The following is a 27,890-nucleotide window of genomic DNA, read 5'->3' on the forward strand; positions in this document are numbered from 1 at the left end:
CAGATCTTAGAAAAGTAGATTCAATTCACAGGCCAAGTGCCAATAATTACTAAAGTGTCAACACAGAACACGCTACAATAAAACTGTAAATTATGCTAATTGATTATCTCTCTGCTCACTCTTCCACATTATGTTACACTTCTATGCCAGAAACAAGAGCCAGACTATTGGACGTTCTGATTTATTGGATAACGGATTAAGGTATTTCACTGAATAAGGCCCCATGCACACAACCGTATTTTTTCCCTCCCGTAAATACGGATCCTTTGTCACCCGTATTTATGGACCCGTGCCCGTAAATATGGGTCCATCGTCACCCGTATTCCACCCGTCTTTACGGACCCGTTTTCTCTGCTTCTATTTACACGTAGATATTGCACTGCACTAATCGGCAGCCCCTTCTCTCTATCCAGCACTGATCAGTAGCCTCTTCTCTCTATCCAGCATTGATAGAGAGAAGAGGCTGCTGATCCGTGCTGGATAGAGAGAAGGGGCAGCCCTTCTAACGCAGCGATAGAAAGAAAAAGAAGTTCATACCTCCCCCGGCCGTTGTCTTAGTGACGCGTCCCTCTTTTGAGATCCAGTCTGACCTCCCTGGATGACGCGGCAGTCCATGTGACCGCTACAGCGGTCACATGGGATGAAAAGTTATCCCTAGAGGCCGGACTGGAGGTAGAAGCAGGGAGTTCTTGGTAAGTATGAACTTTTTTTTGTTGTAGGTTTTTGAAGGAAACATTTAGAAATCTATATTGTGAGCGCCGCGCATGGTACTCACTGTCCAGCGGTAGTCACTGTCCAGCGGTAGTCACTGTCCAGCGGTAGTCACTGTCCAGGGTGCTGAAAGAGTTACTGGCGATCAGTGTAGCCTCTTCTCTCTATCCAGCACCAGTGGCGGATTATCATTCGGGCGGTTCGGGGGGGCGCCCGGGGCCCACGGCCGGCCGAACCACACATGATCGCACGGCCCCCTCATGCCCCGTGGGGCGTCGCTAGCACCGGAGGGGGCCCCGGTGCTAGCGGCAGCCACATTCACAAATCAATGAAAAGCTACTATAGTAACTGGGGCCTATGTAATAAACTACACGGGCCCCTGTTACTATAGTAACTGACAGTACTTACCCCTCCTCTTCCTGGAGCGCATCGGAGGTTCTGACGTCACAGCGCTGTGCGCAGCTCATAACGTCACGACACTTGATCGAGTGAGGACCTGCCGCCGAAGAGGAGGTAAGTTTAATTCTAGTGTCTTGCTGAAGCTGATGTGTTGGGGTCCAACACCCGGGACCCCCGCCAGTCAGCTGTTTTGAAGGGGTTGCAGCCGCTCGTACGAGCGCTACTTCCCCTTCATTCCGGTCACTTTCTCACTCGTGTCAGCGATTCATAGTGTGAGCAAGTGAGGGAAATGAAGGGGAAGTAGTGCTCGTACGAGCGGCTGCAACCCCTTCAAAACGGCTGATTGGCGGGGGTCCCGGGTGTCTGACCCCAACCCAGCAGCTATTGATGGCCTATACTGAAGATAGGCCATCAATGCTTAGGGGCTGGACAACCTTTAAAGCCTACCATGTGTTAGGCTTAGATACAGGGCCCCAGCTTATACTGCATAAGAATACTGTCTGCTGGACCCTGTATCTATAGGGGGTAGTGTGTAACGCTCTCTACGGGGGGAATGTGTGATATCTACAGGGGGCTGTGTGTGGCACTATGTACAGGGGGCTCTGTGTGGCACTATCTAAGGGGGTGTGTAATATCTACAGGGGCTGTGTGTGGCACTATGTACAGGGGGCTCTGTGTGGCATTATGTACAGGGGCTGTGTGTGGCACTATGTACAGGGGGCTGTGTGTGGCACTATCTATGGGGGTGTGTAATATCTACAGGGGCTGTGTGTGGCACTATGTACAGGGGACGGTGTGTGGCACTATGTACAGGGGACGGTGTGTGGCACTATGTACAGGGGACGGTGTGTGGCACTATGTACAGGGGACGGTGTGTGGCACTATGTACAGGGGACGGTGTGTGGCACTATGTACAGGGGACGGTGTGTGGCACTATGTACAGGGGACGGTGTGTGGCACTATGTACAGGGGACGGTGTGTGGCGCTATGTACAGGGGACGGTGTGTGGCGCTATGTACAGGGGGCTGTGTGTGGCACTATGTACAGGGAGCTGTGTGTATGTGGTGTTTTACAGTGTGCGGTATTATATTCAGGCGCGCAGTGTTTGGTGCTATTATATTTAGGGGTACAGCATGTGGCACCATGATAACTTTATTTTCATTTATAGGTGTGGAAATGTTGGAAAAGTGAGGAGTCGAAGACATCTGAGTGGCAAATTCTGCAGAAATCAGTCATAGCCAGGAGAAGTCATCATGTGCTCTGGACTGGATGGAGAAGAAAAGAGGAAAAAAACTACTAGAATCGGAGACGTCATCACATGTGAGTCACTAGATATATAGAGAATCTGTCACCTCTCCTGACATGTTTATAATAGGAAATCCTTGTATTTCACAAAAAGTCTTTCTGAAGTCCAGGACTGATAGACAATTCCCCTTGTCAGGAGGACATGTCCCTGCACAGTGTGATCCTGTCAGTATGTAGGGACACTGCCCTGTGACAAGGGGAATGCGTAACACCCATTTGTTAATGCTTGCCCAAAAAGGTAGTGTTAAAAATAGTTACGGCGCGGCAGGGCGGCGGTGCGCAAGGGGGGCCCAAGTTTGGGTAACAGCCCAGGGCCCATCGTCTACTTAATCCGCCACTGTCCAGCACTGATCGTTTAACACTTTCAGCACCCTGGACAATGACTACCGCTGGACAGTGAGTACCAATGCGTAGCAACACTACCGTAATTACGGGTGCCCACATGTAGCCACCCATAATTACGGGAGCCCCATAGACTTCTATGGGCCTGCCTGTGCCGTAATTACGGCCTGAAATAGGACGTGTTCTGTAGTTTTCAACGGCCCGGGCACCTTCCCGCAAGCAAACGGGCAGGTACCCGTGGCCAATAGAAGTCTATGGGCCCGTAATTACGGGGTTTTTACAGTCGTGTACATGGGACCTAAAGGAAACACTTATCCACTTTTTGGATCCAAACGGTGCAACTGCCGACGTCCAGTACGTTCAACCATCACTAGTCACTATGGGGTAGTAAGGCTCTGTTCACATCACGTTGGGGCCCGACAATCAGCGCATAAGCCAAAAGCATCGAAAGGCCTCCATTCACCCAGTCAGCATGTCTTTGCTCTTCAGTGAGGATTAGCCTAGTAGACTACACTATTCCATATAAAGGTATACAGTAAAAACGTATACTGTGGCACAGTACGACAGATGGCCTGTCATGTAGCGGACTAGAGGTAATGAACTATACGGAAACTATTACAGAGAACACAATGTTATTAGATATTCTTCACTTACATTTCAAGAATTCACAACCCGGCTGATGAAACAGAAAGGTCAGTATGTATATTTAGAAATGAAATTATATAAAGCATTCTACTACTGCATATTATGTAGCAAATCCTTCATATCCAACATCAATGGGGTCTATGTTTGTCAAGATGGAAGTCTTATTAAAGTAGTTCAATAATTCACAAATAGGAAATTACCACCTTCATGATGATGAATGAAGCCGTGCACCCATCCACTGACTGACTATTGCCTGACTGGTCAGTGTATCTACCAACACCACCCTCTCTGAACATATCTATAAGCTCCACCCCATAGACTTGTTCAGCGATAGCCCCACCCCTTTAACATATTTACACCTAAATGGCTGCTACGTAACTCTACATTTCGCATGCAGTGGCTGCCACTGTGGAAATACCTGGCTGGATTGTCGGGCTGGCTTCATTTGAAAAAGGGGTTGTCTTCATGAGACAACCCCTTTAATACTTGCAAGAGGCTTTTCTACACTAAGGCCTCATGCACACGACCGTAAAAACTCCCGTTATTACGGGTCGTAATCACGACCCGTAATAACGGGCTCATAGACTTCTATTGGCGACGGGTGCCTTCCCGTTTTCTCACGGGAAGGTGCCCGTGCCGTTGAAAAAGATAGAACATGTCCTATTTCAGGCCGTAATAACGGCACGGACAGTCCATAGAAGCCTATGGAGCTCTCGTAATGACGGGTGGCTACATGTGTGCACCCGTCATTACGGCAGCGTTGCGAAGCGACGTCAGTAAATAGTCACTGTCCAGGGAGCTGAAAGAGTTAACTGATCGGCAGTAACTCGTTCAGCACCCTGGACAGTGACTACCGATCAGTATAAACCTGTAAAAAATAAAAATAAAAGACTTTCATACTTACCGACAACTTCCTGCTTCCTCCAGTCCGGTCTCCCGCCCGTTGCCTTGGTGACGCGTCCCTCTCGACATCCGGCCCGACGTCCTGGATGACATTTCAGGCCATGTGACCGCTGCAGCCAATCACAGGTCAATCACAGGCTGCAGCGGTCACATGGACTGCCGCGTCATCCAGGGATGTCGGGCTGGATGTGAAGAGAGGGACGCGTCACCAAGACAACGGCCGGGTAAGTATGAATTTCTTTAACTTTTATTACAGAAAAGGCTGTCCCTTCTCTCTATCCTGCACTGATAGAGAGAAGGGGCTGCCGATTAGTGCAGTGCTATTTTGCCGCCAAAAACGTGCCCGTAAATACGGGTGGAATACGGGTGACACCGGACCCATATTTACGGGCACGGGTTCGTAAATACTGGTGCAAAACGGGTGGAATACGTGTGACACCGGACCCGTATTTACGCCAGTATTTACGGGTGGGAAAAAATACGGTCGTGTGCATGAGGCCTAACCCCGATGGTGGTTAGTGAATAGACAAAACGTTGTTTTAGAGTTCGAATGGTCTTGATGTGCTTTTTACACTGCACCAGTTGAAGCAATATTCTGTGAGCTGATCACAGCAGCAGTGCCAACTTCTCTACTGTCCTGAATATAAATGATTCTAACAAACTGCAGCTACGCAAGTAAGACTGGGTTAAGATGCATTTCTCAGCCTCCGCCTTTAAACAATAATGTTATCATTCACTGACAGCAAGCAAAGATCTGGAAAAGGTAAGGAATTGAAACAAGATATATCTGACAGGTGCAGAACTTTATTCTAGACCTGACAACCCCTTCAACAATCATTCATCCTATATAGCTAAAAGAGGTTCTGAACTATAACTTTTTCCCCTCTCCCAATCTTTTAGCTGCTGCAACAATGTAACCACAATACACTAACTTCCGGTCATGTGACCTCCATTCCTAGGAATGTGTTGCTATGAGTGGTGGTCACATGACAGGAAGTCTGTTGACGCTACCATGGCAATCCCAGAGCAAGCACAAACATATTACTGAAGCAGTAAGCAGACCAGGAGGGGAGGAGAACAAAACGAGATTTAGATGACAGTGTAATTTTTTTTTTTTTTTACCATATAGGACCCCTTTAAGCAGTTAACGCGCTCACAGTAATACAAAACGCAAAGGGAAAAAAAATCAGCTTCTCATATGCATCTACCAACAGTTATGAATGGGAAGATTTAGACAGACAGACAGAGGGATGATAGCTAGATGATAGAGGGATGATAGCTAGATGATGGCGGATGATAGCGGGATGGATGATAGAGGGATGATAGATGGATAGAGGATAGAGGGATGATAGATGGATGGATGATAGAGGGATGATAGATGGATGGATAGATGATAGAGGGATGATGGATGGATAGATGATAAAGGGATAGATGATAGAAGAATGATAGCTAGATGATAGAGGGATGATAGCTAGATGATTGATAGAGGGATGATAGATAGATGGCAGCACTCCCAAATAAGTGAAAAAATAGAACTTTTTATTAACCCTGGTGCGACGTTTCGGCTCCACACACTAGAGCCTTCCTCTATTTTTTCACTTATTTGAGAGTACTGCCTATTTTGAAGATTTTTTATGTATTTATGGACGATAGATAAGTCCCTGGGACGTGCACCCATCATTACCAGTGCTGCTAGACTGTGGAATGTTAGATAGATAGAGATTAGATAGACAGATAGATAACTCCGCAAATACAATAGCAATATGAAATCATCTTGTGTTACTAACTGCTTAAAGGCGACGTACACCTTCGAAAACGATTTTATTTTTTTTTATTTTATATTTTTTTAATAAAAATTTCTTTCCGTGTGTTTGGTTTAACTTTCTAATTAGTTTTTATTAATTATTTTGACTTTTTGAGATACTGCTGCTTAGTATCCCGTATACAGAGCAGTTGTATCTTGTGCGGAGTCCTGAATTTGTCAGGTCAGCGGGACTGACTGGTTCAGTGTCAGCGGGTCCTGCGTGTCTCAGACACGCCGGATCGGGCTGTTAGCAATGACTTCGAAGTTCATAACTTAGATGTGATCGACAACAGGTGGATCCTGTGTGTCAGAGACACGCAGGACCCGCTAACACTGAACCCGTCAGTCCCGCTGACCTGACAAATTCAGGACTCCGCACAAAATACAACTGCTCTGTATACAGGATACTAAGCAGCAGTATCTCAAAAAGTCAAAATAATTAAAATAAAAACAAATTAGAAAGTTGCACCAAAATGACGGATAGACATTTTTATTAAAAAAAGATATAAAATTAAAATAATTTAAAAAAAATAGTCGTTTTCGAAGGTGTACATAGCCTTTAAAAAAAATTATCCCTGGAAAATGTTGCTTCCTACTAAAAGTTGTTTGAAACATCAGTTAATAAGAAAAATAAAAGACACAAAAAAAATATTTTTTTTACATTAAATATATAAATCTCCCTTTCTCGCGATTCTCGATCACTACATTACACAAGTCCTCCTGGAGCGCAGTACGGTACGTTACGTTACCTTACTGAGGAGCAGCACCCTCTTCTGCAGGCGTCTCACCAGCGCATCGTGCTGCTCTCTTTTCTTTTTCTCCTCAAGGAAATTTTTCTGTGTTTTTAGCAGCTCATCCTGCAGCTTCTGCCGGGCACTTTCCAACATCCGTGCGCTGGAAGAAAGCAAAATGTTTTAGTTGTTGTCAGCGCCAAACAGTAACATGAAAAACCTGAGTAAGAATTATATACAAAGAAACTCCATATTATTATATTTACATGCAAAACACAAAGCAGGAATCGGACGGCCCTTTAAATTGTGCTGTACAAGAACCTCAATGCTTGGTACCTCTTCTATTAGCCAGAGCAGAAAGCCACTGCAAATAGAAGAACCTGCTCTGAAGGACCCACTGCATCCATGTATTACATTACCTTTTATTCATTTACATAGGCGCCATGTAACACCACATTTTGCCTCTTTCACCGATTGTGGAATGCTTTCAGCTGCTGGATCGGCGTGGATCGCAACTGGCAGCGGGTCCTCATCCCGACTGAATTACCCCTTTAAGGCTGTGGACAGCTTTGAATTTTTTTTTATTATTCAATGTCTTGTGTTTTAATCACTTTTCTAATTGCCTTTTATTAATTGATTTTTTTACTTTTTTATGATAAAGTTTCTATGTATCCTGTTCACACTGGAGCCGTATCGTTCTCGCTCGGCCGATTCCGACTCAGAGCATGTTCTTCATGTCTCCGACACACAGGATCCAGCTATTATCGATCACATCTCATTAACTCTGATATGATCGCGATTAGGTGGATCCTTTGTGTCATACACACAGGACCTGCTCTCAGCTGAGCCGTCAGTTCAGCTTAACCGATGAAAACGGCCAGGAAAGAAAGATACAGCTTCTATGTATACAGTATACATAGAAGCTGTATTGTAAAAAAAAGAATTTTAAGTCCATACGCAGAGCATGATGCTTTTGGAAGTAACGCTACAAACCAAAAACGCAGTTGTGTGTAGTGCATTTGATATTTTACTATAGACTTTAATGTAATATCTTGCCGCACTAAAAAAACACTATTAAAAACAGAACAAAATGATGTGCGTGAATCCAGCCTTAAAGGCTATGTGCACCTTTGATGTCAGTTGTTTTTTGTTTTTTTTTTGTTTGTTTTTTAAATAAAATTGTGCATTAGTGCGATTGGTGCGACTTCCTAAATACATTTTATTAAAAATTATTTTTACTTTTTAAGATATAGCTGCTCTATATACAGGATACAAAGCAGCTTTATCTAGTGCTGAAATCTGTGTCTGTCAGTTCAGCAGCAGTGACTGGTTCAGTGACAGCTAATCGATCACATCTAAGTTATGAACTTCAATCTGATTGTTAACAGCTCGATCCTGCGTATTAGAGACACGCAGGATCCGCTGACACTGAACCCGTCAATCCTACTGACCCGATGATGAAAGGTTTCAGCACTTGATACAGCTGCTCTGTATACAGGATACAAAGCAGCTGTATCTCAAAAAGTTAAAATAATTTTTAATAAAATGTATTTAGGAAGTTGCACTAAACACACTTATGCACAATTTTATCCCAAAAAAAACAAAAATAAAAAAACGATGTCAAAGCACATAGCCTTTAATTGAACCTGGGCACATACAAAATACATTTTTGAATAATGCCCTGAAATAATCGGGTATGAAAGAACACATACTCATAAGTCACTATCTGCCGTGTATGTTGAGACATTATTAATGAATAATATATGGCAACTATAGTGAAATTATGAATATTAGAAGTCATAGAGGAATTTCATAGCCTGACCCGTTCAATTATCTGACCTAATATCACTGGCATTACAGCTCCCACAGGGGTGGTCATCCAGCTTTCAAGGACGCCTGAAAAGCCAATATGCCTAGTGACTTATTGATACATAGCCCACTCCAGCACTGCTACATAACTACACCGATTTCTTAGGTTCTATTCCCATCTGCATTGGTGGCTCCGTTTATGGCCTCTGTCACAGATTCGGCCGAAAATACCGGAAACAATATTACAGCATGCTGCACTATTGTTTATGGTAAAACCATTAACACCCTGACGGAAACTCGACGAAACTCATTAAGGTCAATGGGTTCCATTGGGCGACGATGGCATCCGGTATCTTCATTGTTCTGCTTTTCTGACGGAGCAAAACAACGGAAATACCATACAGCCTTATTATTCGGGAGTATTGCTGTCACGCCAGAGCTTTCCAGGGTAGTTGTTTTTTTTTTGTTGTTTGTTTTTCAATTCATGGGGTAAATGCCCTTTAAGATTCAAGCCATGGGTAAATAGTCGATCACGATCAGCTAATCTTTAGACAAATAATATAAACAAAAGCAATTAACTTGTTAATATCATTTCTTTTTTTGCGCTTTACTAAACCCTTCAGGAAAAGAAAACCCATAGAAAAATGCCGTCCTCAGCGTTAAATGTAATTATCATTGTGCCCGGTCTAATGGTGTATTTAAGTAACATTACTGCCCGATCTGACTCTTCCTCTGGGTATAAGTGATTAAAAAGTACAAAGCAAAACTAACAATGTGTTACTGTTGATAAATTGAAAAGCAAATTTAAGATACAGTTTAATCCCAAACTCTTTATAGTTCAATGTTATAATCAGCGGCTGTGAAATCGAGTCTTTTCAGTGGCACATTCAGGTGGGAAGGTTCACTGTTCGGGCTCTAAATATTACCATGAAAAAAGATAATTTAATAGCATAAACTTCATCACCAATCCTGCTTGCAGCTTTAATTAATTTGTAAAAAATAGGAAAAAAAAAATCCCTGGTGGAACGATCACCTTATAGAAAACTATATGAATCGAAGCTCCATCATTCACTTGTAAATTTAACACATAAGAGGTGAGAGATGGATTTATTCAGATGTATTTCTCATGAAAAGCCCTGAAAACGGTTATGATCTCTATCAACAAGAAGAAAGTTTTGCCTACATTATTAAGGGACTGCGCTACTATCAGGCATCAGCATCCAGCTCCCATGATGACCAAGCAAGGCTAATGAAGGACATCTAAAATGATCGAGAGAGAGAGCGAGCGCTAGGGAGAGAGAGAGAGAGAGCGAGCGCTAGGGAGAGAGAGAGAGAGAGAGAGAGAGAGAGAGAGAGCGAGCGCTAGGGAGAGAGAGAGAGAGAGAGAGAGAGCGAGCGCTAGGGAAAGAGAGCTAGAGAGAGCGAGCGCTAGGGAAAGAGAGCTAGAGAGAGCGAGCGCTAGGGAAAGAGAGCTAGAGAGAGCGAGCGCTAGGGAAAGAGAGCTAGAGAGAGCGAGCGCTAGGGAAAGAGAGCTAGAGAGAGCGAGCGCTAGGGAAAGAGAGAGCGAGCGCTAGTGCTAGAGAGAGCGAGCGCTAGTGCTAGAGAGAGCGAGCGCTAGTGCTAGAGAGAGCGAGCGCTAGTGCTAGAGAGAGCGAGCGCTAGTGCTAGAGAGAGCGAGCGCTAGTGCTAGAGAGAGCGAGCGCTAGTGCTAGAGAGAGCGAGCGCTAGTGCTAGAGAGAGAGCGAGCGCTAGTGCTAGAGAGAGAGCGAGCGCTAGTGCTAGAGAGAGAGCGAGCGCTAGTGCTAGAGAGAGAGCGAGCGCTAGTGCTAGAGAGAGAGCGAGCGCTAGTGCTAGAGAGAGAGCGAGCGCTAGTGCTAGAGAGAGAGCGAGCGCTAGTGCTAGAGAGAGCGAGCGCTAGTGCTAGAGAGAGCGAGCGCTAGTGCTAGAGAGAGCGAGCGCTAGTGCTAGAGAGAGCGAGCGCTAGTGCTAGAGAGAGAGAGCGAGCGCTAGTGCTAGAGAGAGAGAGCGAGCGCTAGTGCTAGAGAGAGAGAGCGAGCGCTAGTGCTAGAGAGAGAGCGAGCGCTAGTGCTAGAGAGAGAGCGAGCGCTAGTGCTAGAGAGAGAGCGAGCGCTAGTGCTAGAGAGAGAGCGAGCGCTAGTGCTAGAGAGAGCGAGCGCTAGTGCTAGAGAGAGCGAGCGCTAGTGCTAGAGAGAGCGAGCGCTAGTGCTAGAGAGAGAGAGCGAGCGCTAGTGCTAGAGAGAGAGCGAGCGCTAGTGCTAGAGAGAGAGAGCGAGCGCTAGTGCTAGAGAGAGCGAGCGAGCGCTAGTGCTAGAGAGAGAGCGAGCGCTAGTGCTAGAGAGAGCTAGAGAGAGCGAGCGCTAGTGCTAGAGAGAGAGCGAGCGCTAGTGCTAGAGAGAGAGCGAGCGCTAGTGCTAGAGAGAGAGCGAGCGCTAGTGCTAGAGAGAGAGCGAGCGCTAGTGCTAGAGAGAGAGCGAGCGCTAGTGCTAGAGAGAGAGCGAGCGCTAGTGCTAGAGAGAGAGCGAGCGCTAGTGCTAGAGAGAGCGAGCGCTAGTGCTAGAGAGAGAGCGAGCGCTAGTGCTAGAGAGAGAGAGCGAGCGCTAGTGCTAGAGAGAGAGCGAGCGCTAGTGCTAGAGAGAGAGCGAGCGCTAGAGAGAGAGCGAGCGCTAGTGCTAGAGAGAGAGCGAGCGCTAGTGCTAGAGAGAGAGAGCGAGCGCTAGTGCTAGAGAGAGAGAGCGAGCGCTAGTGCTAGAGAGAGAGCGAGCGCTAGTGAGCGAGCGCTAGTGCTAGAGAGCGAGCGCTAGTGCTAGAGAGCGAGCGCTAGTGCTAGAGAGCGAGCGCTAGAGAGCGAGCGCTAGTGCTAGTGCTAGAGAGCGAGCGCTAGTGCTAGAGAGCGAGCGCTAGTGCTAGAGAGCGAGCGCTAGTGCTAGAGAGCGAGCGCTAGTGCTAGAGAGCGAGCGCTAGTGCTAGAGAGCGAGCGCTAGTGCTAGAGAGCGAGCGCTAGTGCTAGAGAGCGAGCGCTAGTGCTAGAGAGCGAGCGCTAGTGCTAGAGAGCGAGCGCTAGTGCTAGAGAGCGAGCGCTAGTGCTAGAGAGCGAGCCCGTGTGCTAGAGAGCGAGCCCGTGTGCTAGAGAGCGAGCCCGTGTGCTAGAGAGCGAGCCCGTGTGCTAGAGAGCGAGCCCGTGTGCTAGAGAGCGGGGCCGTGTGCTAGAGAGAGGGGCCGGGGAGAAAGAGAGGGGCCGGGGAGAAAGAGAGGGGCCGGGGAGAAAGAGAGGGGCCGGGGAGAAAGAGAGGGGCCGGGGAGAAAGAGAGGGGCCGGGGAGAAAGAGAGGGGCCGGGGAGAAAGAGAGGGGCCGGGGAGAAAGAGAGGGGCCGGGGAGAAAGAGAGGGCCGGGGAGAAAGAGAGGGCCGGGGAGAAAGAGAGGGCCGGGGAGAAAGAGAGGGCCGGGGAGAAAGAGAGGGCCGGGGAGAAAGGGAGGGCCGGGGAGAAAGGGAGGGCCGGGGAGAAAGGGAGGGCCGGGGAGAAAGAGAGGGCCGGGGAGAAAGAGAGGGCCGGGGAGATTAGATAGATAGATTAGATAGATTAAATAGATAGATAAGATAGATTAGATCGATATTTCCACAGGTCTTTGTAATGACAGTAAGAAATAAACAGGGCAGAGCATAGAAATATCCGGCACTTGTTCTCTCGCAGCAACCTGGGCCGGCTCGCTCCCCGAGCGCAGTGGCATTTTCAAAGCTCTTACATTTCAAAACAAATCATCTTCATAAGTAAATGTTATGTCCCCACACCATCCCGCTGATCGCTCCTGACTGGACGCCATGTTCTGCAATTACAGAATTCTTGGCTACATGGACGAGTATCAAAATAGGGAAAATCAACCCACGATCATATACATGAAAAAGAATGTCAAGCTAAGGGGCAAAAAAAACCAAAAACCAACATCAGAAGAAATATGTTTACATTACGTATAGCAACAGAACAAATATTCATTTTGTGCCATAATTAGCATTTTATCGCAAACTCCTAAAGACGAGTCTTGTCATCTTCCTTCAAGTGTGCAGGCTGTTAGCACGTAATCCACTATATTTGCATCTCCTTCTGCCTGAGCACCACACAGCCAAATGACTCGGATAATGATGTGGAGCTATGCAGACATTCCAAGTTGTTACATTTCCGATGTGGATTCTGATCCAACGCGTTTCGAGGCATTCTCCGAAGAGACAGGAAAAAAAAAAAGTTCTATCAGAGATTGGAATCTCAAACATTAAACAATTTCCACTGCCGCTTTAGGCCTTAATCTCGGTGATAGCTGTCATTTATCAGGCTCCAATGAAGACTATTTTCCAGCAAGCATCACTGGGAACAGCCAGAGGCGAAATAATAGGGCTACGCCATTGATTAGATATTGTGCGAACAAAGAAGCTTGCCGTGCATAATCCGTCTTTTTTGCAATGTTTCTTCACAAGCCTCGGGGGCGGTAGATCCATTGCAAAAAAACAATTCAGAAATGATTAACTATAAAGTATAAGCATAAGGGACAAGGTGGAAATAGATGGCGACGTTATGGGTCCTATTGATTACCTGCGACCTGTTGGCGATTAAGGTAGCAGCGTTTCGTAATCCTACAGACAATGTGCTCACGATATTCAAGTGTTCATGTGCTCTAGTCCTATCTAGTAAGCAACTTGCAGGAGCAGATGAACCTCCCAGTAACTTCAAAGCAAACAACTAGCAACTGTACATCAAGAGGCTGTAGTAAGACTTAACTGGCTGATGACAGAGAACAATAGCACTCAACAAATTAGGATACCTTAATGGGGTTGTGCCACAAAACATATGTATCCCCTATCCACAGAATAGGGTATACACGCGTGACCGATGGGGGTCCGACCACTGGGACCCCCAGCGATGAGAACAGGGAACAGAACCCAGAAGTCCCAAGCTTCCCATGGAGCACTTAGAGGGACTTCTCGTTCCCCGTTCTCCTTATCGCTGGGGCCCCCAGCGATCACACAAGTATCACCTATCCTGTGGATAGGGGATACATGTGTTTTGTGGCACAACACCATTAATGGGGTTTTCCATTATAAGAAAAACATGGCTGTTCTCTTTCAAAAAAAGCGCCAAAACTTCCACAGGTTGCATGTGGGATTGTAGCTATGCTCCTTTGAAGTAAATGGAGCTGAGCTGCAATACCACACACAACCTGTGGAGAGTTGTGGCGCTGTTTCTGAAAGAGAACAGCTATGTCTTTCGAATTCCGGACAACCCCTTTAAAGGAACACTCCACGCAACATGGAGCAGAGTGATCAATTACATACCATACTTTTCGTTGAATAGTTGGATTGGTCATAAATGTTGGGATGTGTTTTGCTAGCTTTTAAAAAACATTTTACTTTTATATAATCAATACACTACAAGTAATATTTATACACTGTGTTAGGCTCTGTTCACACTGTCGTTTGGGTTTCCAGCTGGCAGTACCATCACTTTTAATGGCAAGTGTAGCGCAAAATTCATGCCAGCAAAACCACTCAAAACTCAATTGAACCCCAAATATAAGTCAATTGGGCACATTAGGTATCGCTTGGATCCTTTATACATTAAAAACAGAGGACACAATGTTAATGTTAACAAATCCAGCGATCCCGCAGTATAAACGGACATCGACTCTGCTGTTACTGTATTATGCTGCAGATTTTCCGCAACGAAGTCCGTTGCGGAAATCCTCAGTATTTATGCTACGTGTGAACTCGGCCATACTGGGGACAAGGCAAGAAGGTACAGACTTGGAATGTAACTCCACCTAAGGGTAATGCCACACGTGGCGCAAAATCTGCAGCATTTACATTAGTAGCAAAGTGGATGGCGAAGGTCATCCACACGCTGCAGAAGGCCCTTTTACACCGCCAGTTATCGGGCAAACGCTCGTTCATCGGCTGATCTGCTAGTTTATGCAGCAATATATATATTATCGTTATCGGCAGTGCATCTCCTTGTGTAAACGGAGATGTGCTGCCGACATGATGGAAATGTATGGGGACGAGCGATCGTAGTAACGATTGCTCCTCCCCATACACAGCCAATCATAACTCCTTGTGAAAGAAGCAAATGAGCGCCGATCAACGAGCGGTCACATTGATCAACGCCCCTTTTCACAGCCCTGTGTAAAAGAACCCTCACTCTAAGGGCTAACTCACACGGCGGATTTTTGCGTGGCGGGTCCCGCCGCGGACCTATTCCTGCTGACAGCAGGAAGATTCCTTCTTTGGGCGGAATCCGCCAGAAGATCGAGCAGGACACTTCATTTTCCCGCTAGCTGAAATAATCAGCTAGCTGGAAAAATAAGTGTCCGACTCCCATTGAAATGAATGGGAGGCAGAACTTCGCGGCGAATTCCACCTGTAAAATTCCTCCATGTGAACATACCCTTACAATGCTGGTTTATCTACCTGATAGTCTGTGGATCAGTATCCGCTTTTGCCCAGTGTTCCCTTATAGGTATTGTATAGGATTAGAAAAACATGGCCGCTTTCTTCCAAAAATATCTGTCTATCCGTTGTGTCTGATATTGCAGCTCAGCTCCATTGTAATAAATAGGGCAGAGCTGCAATACCACCCACAACCTGTGGACAGGAGTGGTGCTATTTTTGAAAACAAAGCAGCCATGTTTTTCTAATCCTGAGCAACCCCTTTAAAACTTATTCTACAACAAAGCCTTAATGCAATACCAATGACACAAAAAAAAAAAAAGGAAAAAAAATAAAGCTGAAAAGCAGGTGTCGCGGAAGAAATCCATCTTACACGGTCTAATTGCTCTGATAGTTCAGCGTTCATCAAAACAAATAATATTGATTTTAAAGCCCCAAATGAGAAAAACAATAGACATAAATAATTAGTAATCACAGGAGAAGGCTGGCACGGGCAGCTGAATCGCGGCATCCACGCGGAGCCGGCCGTCTCTCTACACGTCGTCTTTGATGAGTTTTATACTTCTAGCCTTTCCTTCAATTTGAATCACCAAATTCAATTTGCATTCTCAAATAAACAGAAGGCAAAACAGTAAAACACTTCATTGTGACCTTGAAGAAAATTACACTCAAGTTTAATTCAATCTGAGTAGTAATGAAGAGTCACATTTGTCCTCCCGGTTAGCGGCTTGTCACCAGAATTCAGCTCGAATAACACCAGCGCACCTTCAGCTCCGGGGGGAGACGGCAAAAACAGAAGGGAGGGGGGAGAACAAACGAAACATTATCCGTCTCTGAATATACAGGTGTCTGCACGGCCGCAAATTCTATTCTCCTCTACGGTTTTAGCACCTGGATGTTACGGATTCCTACCACTAACAAGGCGTTATCGATCAACTATTAGCGATTACGTGATTTGACGCCTGTCCACCATACTTTACAAGATGGACGAGGCCGTTCAATTAAAGTGAACATAACCTAATTTTTTTTGTTCTAGCACCTTTGTCTTTCCATTCAGGTGAACACAATTTCTTTAAAAGGGTTTGTCTGACATGAGGAATCTACTCTATTAACCCCCAACCCAAAAAGCAGCACCACTGCTGATTATAGGCGGCGTCTGGTAGCGCGCCATAGTCCCATTCAAGTAAACCCTGCAGTACCAGACACAGACCATTCACAGGAGTGGCACTATTTCTAGATAAAGCAGACTGTTCTCTACTCTCCAGTCTACAATCCCTTTAATCTTTGGCGGGAATGGCTGCAAGTATATTCAAGGTGTGTCATGGTTCTGATTTGCGTACTAGCTGATGAATAAAGATGTAGTACAGCCGAGTTTGTCAGATGTAGCAGTGCAGGTAAACTTACAAACATTACGCTAACCACTTTCAGACCGTCCACTGTATTTTGACGGCAGGCGGTGCAGGTCCGGAATCTACAGCATCATTTGGTGTCGCTGTAGAAAAAGGCTTATGAGTGCTCATTCTCTGTTACTAACAGCTCCTGTTCTTAGAGAAGCCTGGTGAATACAGCTGGGATCAGAGGAACCTCCGCTCCCAGCTGTTTAACCCTTTGATCGCCGCAGTCCTTGATCATGGAATGATTAATGGGGACTCCCCTCTTGGGTCGTGACCCTGGAAACACAGTGACGCGATTGGAGACTTGGTGAACCTCTCTGCAGTCAGCCCTGGGGATCTAGACAGGACCTCAGGGCTGTCTGTTCAGTATATCTGCTGTTAAGGCCATATGTGTTGCCCTAGTGACAGAGTATAATGTCTTAGCAGACAGGCGTATGTTAATATATAACAAGTATAAACTAAAAGTTGTTAAAAAGTTATCCCTTCATGGGATTAAAAAAAAAAATGTAACAAAAGAAATAACAAAAATGTCCAAAACAAAGTGATTGTTTTGCATTAAATCAATTTCATTGTCCATACACTACATAACAAACCTACACATATTCGGTATCTACACGACTGTAATAACCCGAAGAATTCATTTAATAGGGTTTTTAGCATAAACCATGAATGGGATTTCCTATATTCTTGCTGCAAATATAGACGTATACACTTTTTGTAACCAAAAAACAAAAAAAGTGATCCCGCATAAAACACGGCCTCATACAGCAACGTCAATGAGAGAAAAAAAAAAAAAAAAAGTTATGGCTGAAGAAAGGCAATGATGAAAAAAATGTAGCTGGTCACGAAGGCATTTTTTTAGGCCTGGTTATTAAGTGGTTAACAAAAAAAAAAAAAAGACCCAAATTCCGCTCTGCTGCATTCGTGTTAGGATGGGTCTATACAAAACGATACAACCCAGCAGATGACTACCTAATAATGGCGGAGTGTAAAGACACAAAATGATGGTTTACTGTAGTTCATCAGAAATTGCTGCTATGGGACTAAAACGATGTGATGAACCTGCAGAGGTCTCTCTCTTGGGCTGGATTCATACGCCGCATTTTGCTGCGCTTTTGTTGTGTTTTTAATCGTGTATTTTATTGCATTTTTTAGTGCGGCCAGATATTACATTAAAGTCTATGGTAAAAAATAAAATGTACTACACACAACTGTGTTTTGTGAAGTTTTTGGGGCAATTTTGCCAATGATGTTTTTTTTCCAAATAGAGCATGATCTGGTTATGGTGTTTTTTCTCACATTTCTCCCATAGGCCTCTCTCTATAGGACTACAAATACACCAGGAAAAAAACAAACATGTACATGTACATGTACAATTATTCGCTGTTTTGGTGTAACTTGGATAATGGATAGCAAGATTGGAGGTTTTCTTCAGTGCACAGTTTGTCATATGTATACACGACTGGAGCCGGAGTTCCAGGGTGAATATCTCTGTGGCAGATGTGAGCATGTTGTTCACCTGGAAGCTCGTATTAGAGATCTGGAGGAGCAGAATGCAACACTGAGGAGGATAGACAATTTTGAGCGGAGCTTGCTGCTCACAGAGCATGCAGTTAGTGGGTTAGAACTGGAGGGTGAAGACATGGGTGAGCAGGATCAGGTAAGTAGCTGGGTTAATGTAGTTAGGGGCAGTAGAAAGGGGTCAAAGACAAGGAAGGCCGATCCGGTTTCTGGTATTCCAAGCAAAATTGCCAGGTTGGGTGATGATGCGAGGGTGTCAGTCTCAGAAAAGGCAGCCCTAGTGGATACTGATCTCCCTAACAGCCGGGAGAACAGCCCAGCTAGTAGTCGGCGGGATGGTAATGCAGGCAAGCCAAGACAATTGATAGTCGTAGGGGATTCTATAATCAGGAAGACGGATAGAATAATTTGTCGCCAAGACCGCCTCAACCGAATGGTTTGCTGTCTCCCTGGTGCCAGGGTTCGGCATGTGGTGGAACGGGTGGACAAATTGCTGGGAGGGGCTGGTGATGATCCAGCTGTCATGGTCCATGTCGGTACCAACGACAGAATAAATGGTAGGTGGAGGAGCCTTAAGAATAATTTTAAAGAACTAGGCTACAAGCTGAAGGGAAGGACCTCCAAGGTTGTATTCTCAGGAATACTGCCTGTGCCATGCGCATCACAGGAAAGACAGCGGGAGCTTAGGGAGTTAAATGCATGGCTGAAGTCTTGGTGTAGAGGAGAAGGATTTGGGTTCCTAGAGCACTGGGCTGACTTTTCATTGGGGTACAAACTGTATTCTGCAGATGATTTGCACCTAAATGGAAGGGGGTCCGCTGTGCTGGGGGAGAGAATTCTAGCTGGGGTGGCGGAGTTTTTAAACTAGGGCTGAGGAGGGAGGTCAATGTAGAAAAAAAAGGGGTAGCCAGGTTAGAGAGGGGTCAGACTATATTGGTGGGGGGAGAAACAGAATGTGGGGAGAGGACTAGACAACAAGATAAGGAGATCCTTTCGTTACAAAACATCAGTGTAAATAAAAAGGACCGATTAATGTCAAATCACATTTCTGATAATAAAAGTGAAAAACTGACAGGCAAGTTAAAGTGTATGTTCACAAATGCCAGAAGTCTAGCAAGCAAAATGGGGGAGCTGGAGGCCTTGATACTGGAAGAAAATATAGATATAGTTGGTGTTGCTGAAACATGGCTGGACTCTTCACATGACTGGGCTGTAAATCTACAGGGTTTTACACTTTTTCGTAAAGACAGGACAAATAGGAAAGGTGGTGGTGTATGTCTGTATGTGAGAAGTGATATGAAGGCGAGTGTGAAAGAGACAATAGTGGGTGAAGACTGTGAGGAGGTTGAAACCTTGTGGGTGGAACTAGAAAGGGAGGTGATCACTGAAAAAATTACTTTTGGTGTAATCTATAGACCCCCCAATATAACTGAGGAGATGGAAGGTCAGATATATAAACAGATGGAGCGGGCTGCACAGGCGGGTACTGTAGTGATAATGGGAGATTTTAATTTCCGGGATATTAATTGGTGTCATGGTTCGGCTTCAACTGCAAAGGGGAGACATTTCCTCAACCTGTTGCAGGAAAATTTTATGGGCCAGTTTGTGGAAGACCCGACTAGAGGTGAAGCTCTGTTGGATCTGGTCATTTCTAATAATGCAGATCTTGTTGGGAATGTCAATGTTCGTGAAAACCTCGGTAACAGTGATCATAATATAGTTACATTTTACCTATACTGTAAAAAACAAACGCAGGCTGGGAGGGCAAAAACATTTCATTTTAAGAAAGCCAATTTCCCCAGGATGAGGGCTGCAATTCAGGATATAGACTGGGAAGAACTAATGTCAAATAATGGAACAAATGATAAATGGGAGATTTTCAAATCTACTTTGAGTTATTATAGTGCAAAATTTATTCCTACAGGTAATAAGTATAAACGACTCAAATTAAACCCCACATGGCTTACACCTTCTGTGAAAGGGGCAATACATGACAAAAAAAGGGCATTTAAAAAATACAAATCTGAGGGTACAGCTGTAGCCTTTGTAAAATATAAAGAGCTTAATAAAATCTGTAAAAATGTAATAAAATTAGCAAAAATACAAAATGAAAGGCAGGTGGCCAAGGATAGTAAAACAAATCCTAAAAAATTCTTCAAGCATATAAATGCAAAAAAGCCAAGGTCTGAACATGTAGGACCCCTAGATAATGGTAATGGGGAGTTGATCACAGGGGATCAAGAGAAGGCAGAGTTACTAAATGGGTTCTTTAGCTCTGTATATACAACTGAAGAAGGAGCAGCTGATGTAGCCGGTGCCAGTGCTGTTAATATATCAGTTGATATACTGAATTGGATGAATGTAGAGATGGTCCAAGCTAAATTAAATAAAATAAATGTGCACAAGGCTCCGGGACCAGATGGGTTACACCCTAGAATTCTTAAAGAGCTTAGTTCAGTTATTTCTGTCCCCCTTTTCATAATATTCAGAGAATCTCTAGTGACTGGTATAGTGCCAAGGGACTGGCGCAGGGCAAATGTGGTGCCTATTTTCAAAAAGGGCTCTAGGTCTTCCCCGGGTAATTATAGACCAGTAAGCTTAACATCCATCGTGGGGAAAATGTTTGAGGGGCTATTGAGGGACTATATACAGGATTATGTGACAATAAATAGTATTATAAGTGACAGCCAGCACGGTTTTACTAAGGACAGAAGTTGTCAAACTAACCTAATCTGTTTTTATGAAGAGGTGAGCAGAAGTCTAGACAGAGGGGCCGCTGTGGATTTAGTGTTTTTAGACTTTGCAAAGGCATTTGACACTGTCCCCCATAGACGCCTAATGGGTAAATTAAGGACTATAGGTTTAGAAAATATAGTTTGTAATTGGATTGAGAATTGGCTCAAGGACCGTATCCAGAGAGTTGTGGTCAATGATTCCTACTCTGAATGGTCCCCGGTTATAAGTGGTGTACCCCAGGGTTCAGTGCTGGGACCACTATTATTCAACTTATTTATTAATGATATAGAGGATGGGATTAATAGCACTATTTCTATTTTTGCAGATGACACCAAGCTATGTAATATAGTTCAGACTATGGAAGATGTTCATGAATTACAGGCAGATTTAAACAAACTAAGTGTTTGGGCGTCCACTTGGCAAATGAAGTTTAATGTAGATAAATGTAAAGTTATGCATCTTGGTACCAACAACCTGCATGCATCATATGTCCTAGGGGGCGCTACACTGGCGGATTCACTTGTTGAGAAGGATCTGGGTGTACTTGTAAATCATAAACTCAATAACAGCATGCAGTGTCAATCAGCTGCTTCAAAGGCCAGCAGGATATTGTCGTGTATTAAAAGAGGCATGGACTCGCGGGACAGGGATGTAATAATGCCACTTTACAAAGCATTAGTGAGGCCTCATCTAGAATATGCAGTTCAGTTCTGGGCTCCAGTTCATAGAAAGGATGCCCTGGAGTTGGAAAAAATACAAAGAAGAGCAACGAAGCTAATAAGGGGCATGGAGAATTTAAGTTATGAGGAAAGATTGAAAGAATTAAACCTATTTAGCCTTGAAAAAAGAAGACTAAGGGGGGACATGATTAACTTATATAAATATATTAATGGCACATACAAAAAATATGGTGAAATCCTGTTCCTTGTAAAACCCCCTCAAAAAACAAGGGGGCACTCCCTCCGTCTGGAGAAAAAAAGGTTCAAGCTGCAGAGGCGACAAGGCTTCTTTACAGTGAGAACTGTGAATTTATGGAATAGCCTACCGCAGGAGCTGGTCACAGCAGGGACAGTAGATGGCTTTAAAAAAGGGTTAGATAATTTCCTAGAACAAAAAAATATTAGCTCCTATGTGTAGAAATTTTTCCTTCCCTTTTCCCTTCCCTTGGTTGAACTTGATGGACATGTGTCTTTTTTCAGCCGTACTAACTATGTAACTATGTAACTATGTAACATGGAATCGAATGAAAAACGCCACCAAAAACGGATGTAACATTTTAATAACTATAGTGTTTTTAGAAGCATTTTTTGGTTGGAAGTTTAAAAATCCTGTGTGTGAGGCCTTGAGGTGGCTGCGGACTGAAATGAAACATTGGCGTGACCAGAAATTTAAAATTTCGGATGGTTGTGTATTCACTAGAGCAAAAGGGGTTTTCCGGTTTATGTGATCAAAACCTAAACATTGTCCAAGGAAAAGTTATTAAACTTCCTTATATACTCTGCTTTAGTTCATCATTTTCAAGACCTCTGTTTGCTGTCAGAAAATGGAATTTTTTTTTACATTTTTTTTTTACATCGACACAAAGCCTAAGACCGGGTTTCCACGTAGCGTAAATGCTGCAGAAATTGTGTGCAGAAATGCCGAGGCATTTACAGTAGTAGCAGAGTGGATGAGATTCAGAAAATCTCATGCCCACGCTGCAGAAAACAAAAACGCAGCGTAAATGTTAATAAATTGACCCGCGATGCTGCGTTTTTGCTAATTTTCTGTTGCGGGTTTTCCCCATTGAATTCAATGGGGATGCAAAATCCGTAACAGAAAGCACAGTTTTGCGACTTTTGCGTCGTACTCGCAGCGATTACGCCGCAAAAATCGCAACTACGGAAAAAAATAAAAATAAATCACACTTACCAGAACACCCTTCTCCTTCCTGCAGACCGGCCTCCTGGGGTAACGTTGCATACCATGTGACCGCTGCAGCCAATCACAGGCTGCAGAGGGGATCACATAGGATGATACGTCATCCCAGGAGGCCAGCCTGGATGTTGTCAGAGGCCGGTCTCCTGGAATGACGTTACAAACCATGTGACCGCCGCTGCAGTGTCACCCAGGGAGGCCGGACCGGACTACGATGGAGGGACATATCGCCATAACAATGACCTACGTAACTATGAGCGGATTTTACCGCTGCTTTCCGCAACGGAAATTCCATCTGAAGAAAAGTGACACAATGTGGTGTGGTTTTCGGACGGAATGTACTACGGGTTCCAGGTCGGATACGCTGCATAGATTTTAAACAGCGTATACATCACGTGGGAACCCGACCTAAGAGCGGAGAGTTTGCTGCAGTTGTATCTAGTCTAGACATTCTGTGAGTTCTACACACCAGCACAATAACTCTCTCCTTTGTCCTGATATTTGCTACAATGTACCAGAGTATACAAATTTGTGACAATTGCAAAAAACACCTGTGAAAACTGCTGCCACTTCACAGTCATCCCAATACCACAACTTAATCAAGAATTCGAACCCTAATTTATTGCTGATAAGACGTACTGGAATAAAAGGCAATATAGAAAAGGCTGGAGGATGTTGTAGGGGTCTGGAGAATAAAGGTGTAAAAAAGTTTATTAAGGAACTATTTAGGGTTGGAAGAGTAATTAAGTTATAGGCCGGTCTGCAAATATATCTAGTCTCTAAATACTCAGCGCTGATGGAGGTTATTGTAAGAAGATGCCAAAAATTGGTGACCACAGACATGGGTGCCAGTGACGCCCGAATATTAGTGAGGAAACGTTCATTACAAAAACAGAAAAATTCTTCACTATATGTATTATCTAACTGGATCAGATATCTAGATTTAGGTGCTCTACAATTTCAAGCTGTAGGATAATCCACTGGGAATTATATGAGCCATCCAAAAATTGACATAGGAAATACTCCCTCTGCTGGCTAATATGAAGTATTTCCTAGCAAGACTGCCAAGTGGTTCACAAAGATGGCACTTATGAGGATGAGCTGGCTGCGGCTTTGCTGAGTAATGCAGCAGACCTCAGCAACAGAAGAATCAAGAAAAGCAAAAAAAAAAAAGGGGGAGAAGATTGTAGAGTTGGTCCAACTCTGTAACGGATGCATTTTCAGTTCATATTAGTAACAACGATATTAATATTTCTATTAAAAGATCAATTAATAACACATGAAAAGCACCACACAAAAACAAATACCAAAATAGTAGGTGATACATTGCCTGTTGGTCTCCTGACATGTCTGTTTTAGTAAAAATTTGCGTTCCCCTAAAAGTAACAGTTCTGCATTGTGACGTTCCTCTGTTATTCCTCCTGGAAATGTATGAATACAATGCACCACTAGCTGTTACCATTCCCCTTGTCAAAGAGGCATTTCCCTATTCCCTGTGACACTATCCAATCAGTGCTGCCAGTGTCAGTTTGTGTATGGACAGACCCTATTGACAAGGGGAAGAGAACGCCCAGTTGTCAATTGATTTATACATTTCCAGGAGGAATTACAAAGGAATGGCACAACACAGATCAAAGAAAATGTGCTGCAGAATTGTAATTTCATGGGGAATACAAGTATCTTTCACAAGAGGAACTTTAGGAGAGCTGACAGGTTCTCTTTAATTATAATCTATGATGGACCCAAAATTACATTAGAATTTGGCCCATTACCCTTAACCCCCCTGATCATAAGTTCAGCATAGGCGACAGAGAGGCATAAATGTGAGCATTCTGATAAATAGAACTGGGTGAAGTTGAAATAAATTGTTTACTCTGTAGTTCAGGCCAAAAAGTTCTGAGTAAGACTAAGATAAATTATTAGCGGAAACAAAAAAAAAAAAAAAAAAAAAAAAAAAACTCATTCGATTTTATCGCTGTAGTTGCCCAAGGTTTTTCTGAGAGTTGACATAACTTGAGAAATGTCACTCGGGAGTAGTTTATGTGTAGCTGAACTTTAAAAAACTAGCTGCAACACGGCTGACCTTTAAAAAGGCAGGGGTTATGGACGGGACTGGCGGAGAGAAGCAATTTGTGCTTATTCAGCTCCCTTTCATGTTATACACACACAAAAAGGGAATCATTTATTTTATTAACAAAAACAAATCTTTCATATTTTATTGAAACCTTATATTTGTTTAAATACGTAATAAAGAAACATAAAACTGGCCCGTAAATAATGTGGACTTAAACATGCAGTGACAATACCTGGGGTGTAGCGGCTAGTTGCCTACATACCAGAAGTCCGCCTATTGAGCACCTAACCAGCACCTACCGAGCACCTAACCGAGCACCCAACCAGCACCTACCGAGCACCCAATCAGCACCTACCGAGCACCCAACCAGCACCTACCGAGCACCCAACCAGCACCTACCGAGCACCCAACCAGCACCTACCGAGCACCCAACCAGCACCTACCGAGCACCCAACCAGCACCCAACCAGCACCCAACCAGCACCCAACCAGCACCCAACCAGCACATAATCAGCACATAATCAGCACCTATAGGTTGTGTGGTTTTGCAATAGCCTCGGTCACTTCAATGGAGCTGAGCCACAATATTAGACAACCCTGGGACAGGCGTGGAATGGTTTCTGGAAGAAAACAACCGTGTTTTTCTAATCCTACACAACCCCTTTAAACATTTACCTAATCTCCAGACTAAATATGCCCAGACATTTCAAAATATCAGTTCATTGCTTATTCACAAGGATTCTCAAAATAAAGTTCTGACTAATAACATATGGGGTGTGAAACCTATCCGTAAAGCGCGTTGAGGAGCATACGAAGAAGCATTATCCCTTTAATACATAACTTATAAAAGTAAAGACATCATTGCAATAACCTAGTTAAAACTCCAGATAAATCCTTCATCAGATAAACTACAGAAAATAAGGAGGGAGAGAGACAGTCTAATCCACTGAACCGCCTGCCCAAACTACAATTCCTTTCATGAGCCTCCCAGGTGGATCTTTCATGAGAGATCAATCTCAAGTTCTTAATTGTAGCTGTTCTCACCAGAAGAAGAAACATGTGATGAGCAAACTGAAGGACACAAAGAAAACTGAAGAGTAAAACTATTCTGCATTTGAACTAGGATTCACCCGTTATCTTCCATTTACCGTTTAATTTCAGTATTCATTAAATGGGTTCTCCAGGACTTAAAGGGGTTGTCCAGTTTAAAAGAAAAAAAAAATTATACACCCTATTAGGAAATTCTAAGTTAATAGAGGGGGCTCCTCTATTCATGATCCTCATTTCTTGGCCAAATTGGAGGGCGGCTACAAAGAGTCTGTCGCCCTTGAGGACCTGTCCTGCCTTGTATTAGAGACAACCCATTTATTTCAATGGGCACTGTGTAATGCTTCATTTCCCCTGTGGTGGTGCTGAATGAATTTTGAACACTTATTGCCAGGTTTCCTCACAGTTTACAGCTGATCACTGGGGGTCACAGCAGGGGGTCACTTTGTGATCTGCTTATTGTCAAGGGATCCTCAGAAAAGTAGGTATTGTAGAAAGTGGAGTACCTCTTTTAAACATTGATTATCTATCCAAAGGATGTTTGATCGCTGGCGAGCCAACCCTAAGGACCCCCGCCAATATATGAGAATAAAGGACCAGCTGTTTGTAGTACTGTTAGTCCAATATTTAACACACCACACCTTTATGATAGATCCACCAAGGGCAAATAATTTATTAATTATTTGTAGGAGCCATGAAATTAAGCTGACCATACATGACCTGATCCGAGAGGGAGATGTCGAGCTCTTCTAAGGCTATATTCACACGACAGTGGAAAAAAATGGCCATTAAAAACTGATCAAATTGCATCAGTGTCTCTCCAAATTTTCATCCATTTCCAGTCCGTCTGCCATCCGTTTTTCATGGCCTTTAAAAAAACTGATGGATTTAATTTGTTGGTTTTATTGTCCAAACCCCCTGAAAACACCAAAGTGCCCATGAAGATAGTGCCACAAAGTCCCTGTAGATAGTGCCCACATAGTGCCATAGTGGGCACATATAAAGTGCCAGTGCCCTCCTAGTGCCCATGTAGATAGCACCAGTGTCTCCTGTAGATAGTCACACCCCCATATAGTGCCATAGCGCCCATGTAAATAGCGCCACACCCTCTGTAGAAAGCACCCCCTCTTGTAGATAGCACCAACCCTATGCTGCAGATAGCAGCAACCTGCCTGTAGATCGCAGCCCCCTGTAGATAGCACCAACCCGCACTGTAGATAGCACCCCCTAGATAACACTCAAAATTGTATAAAGCACCACCCGTAAATTACCCCACCTCCCATGTAGATAGCACCATTGTAGTTCCGTGTAGGAGCGGAATCCCTCTGGCCAGGGATTCCACTCCTAGAGGGAGCTTCGGGCGGCACTATACATATATGGGCAGTGACGCCAGGGGCTTCTACAGTAGCAGAATCCCCTGACCAGTGCGTCGGCCAGGGATTCCGCTCTTGCAGGGGATTCCAGAGGTAGCCCCTGACGTCACTGTCCATATATGGACAGTGACACCAGGGGCTTCTCCAGCAAAGGAATACCCTGGCCAGCACGTCGGCCGGGGATTCCGCTCTGGCGAGGGATTCCACAGGTAGCCCCTGACGTCACTGTCCATATAGGGGCAGTGACATCAAGGGCTTTCCCAAGACAGGGGATTCTGCTCATAGACTGAGCCCCTGATGTCTCTGTCCATTTATGGACAATGACATCAGGAGAACAGAATCCCCTGCCAGAGCATGCCGGGGATTCCGCTCCAGGAGTAACCCCTTGAAGTCACTGTCCATATATAGATAGTGATGCTGGGGCTTCTCCAGGAGCGGAATCCCCTGCCAGAGCAGGGTCTAGCCGCCAGGGATTCTGCTCCTATAGGGAGCTACAGTGACACTATCTCCGGGTGGATGGTGGTTGCTATCTATAAGATTAGAGACCCCGGACAGAGATCTTGCGATGCTCTTGCCGGGGGCGCCCTACATCACTGTCCACATGTAGAGGATGCCACACAGCCCCCCACCCCAGGCAGACGATGCCACACAGCCCCCATCCCCGGCAGACGATGCCACACAGCCCCCATCCCCGGCAGACGATGCCACACAGCCCCCATCCCCGGCAG

The 27,890-nt window shown here is 44.6% G+C and overlaps 1 protein-coding gene across 4 annotated transcripts in view; it reads right to left on the reverse strand.

Annotated features, from left to right (window-relative positions):
• The window catches only part of MAD1L1 (mitotic arrest deficient 1 like 1), a 527,150-nt gene that overhangs the window by 382,561 nt on the left and 116,699 nt on the right, over positions 1-27,890 (reverse strand). For all 4 annotated transcript variants that reach the window (XM_075830343.1, XM_075830342.1, XM_075830344.1 and 1 more), the window contains exon 11: positions 6,859-7,003. In XM_075830343.1, the coding sequence (XP_075686458.1) occupies positions 6,859-7,003 (145 nt within the window). The remainder of the gene's footprint in view (positions 1-6,858; positions 7,004-27,890) is intronic.

Source organism: Rhinoderma darwinii, chromosome 6, assembly GCF_050947455.1.
Source record: "Rhinoderma darwinii isolate aRhiDar2 chromosome 6, aRhiDar2.hap1, whole genome shotgun sequence".
In the NCBI taxonomy this organism is placed as follows: Eukaryota; Metazoa; Chordata; class Amphibia; order Anura; family Rhinodermatidae; genus Rhinoderma; species Rhinoderma darwinii.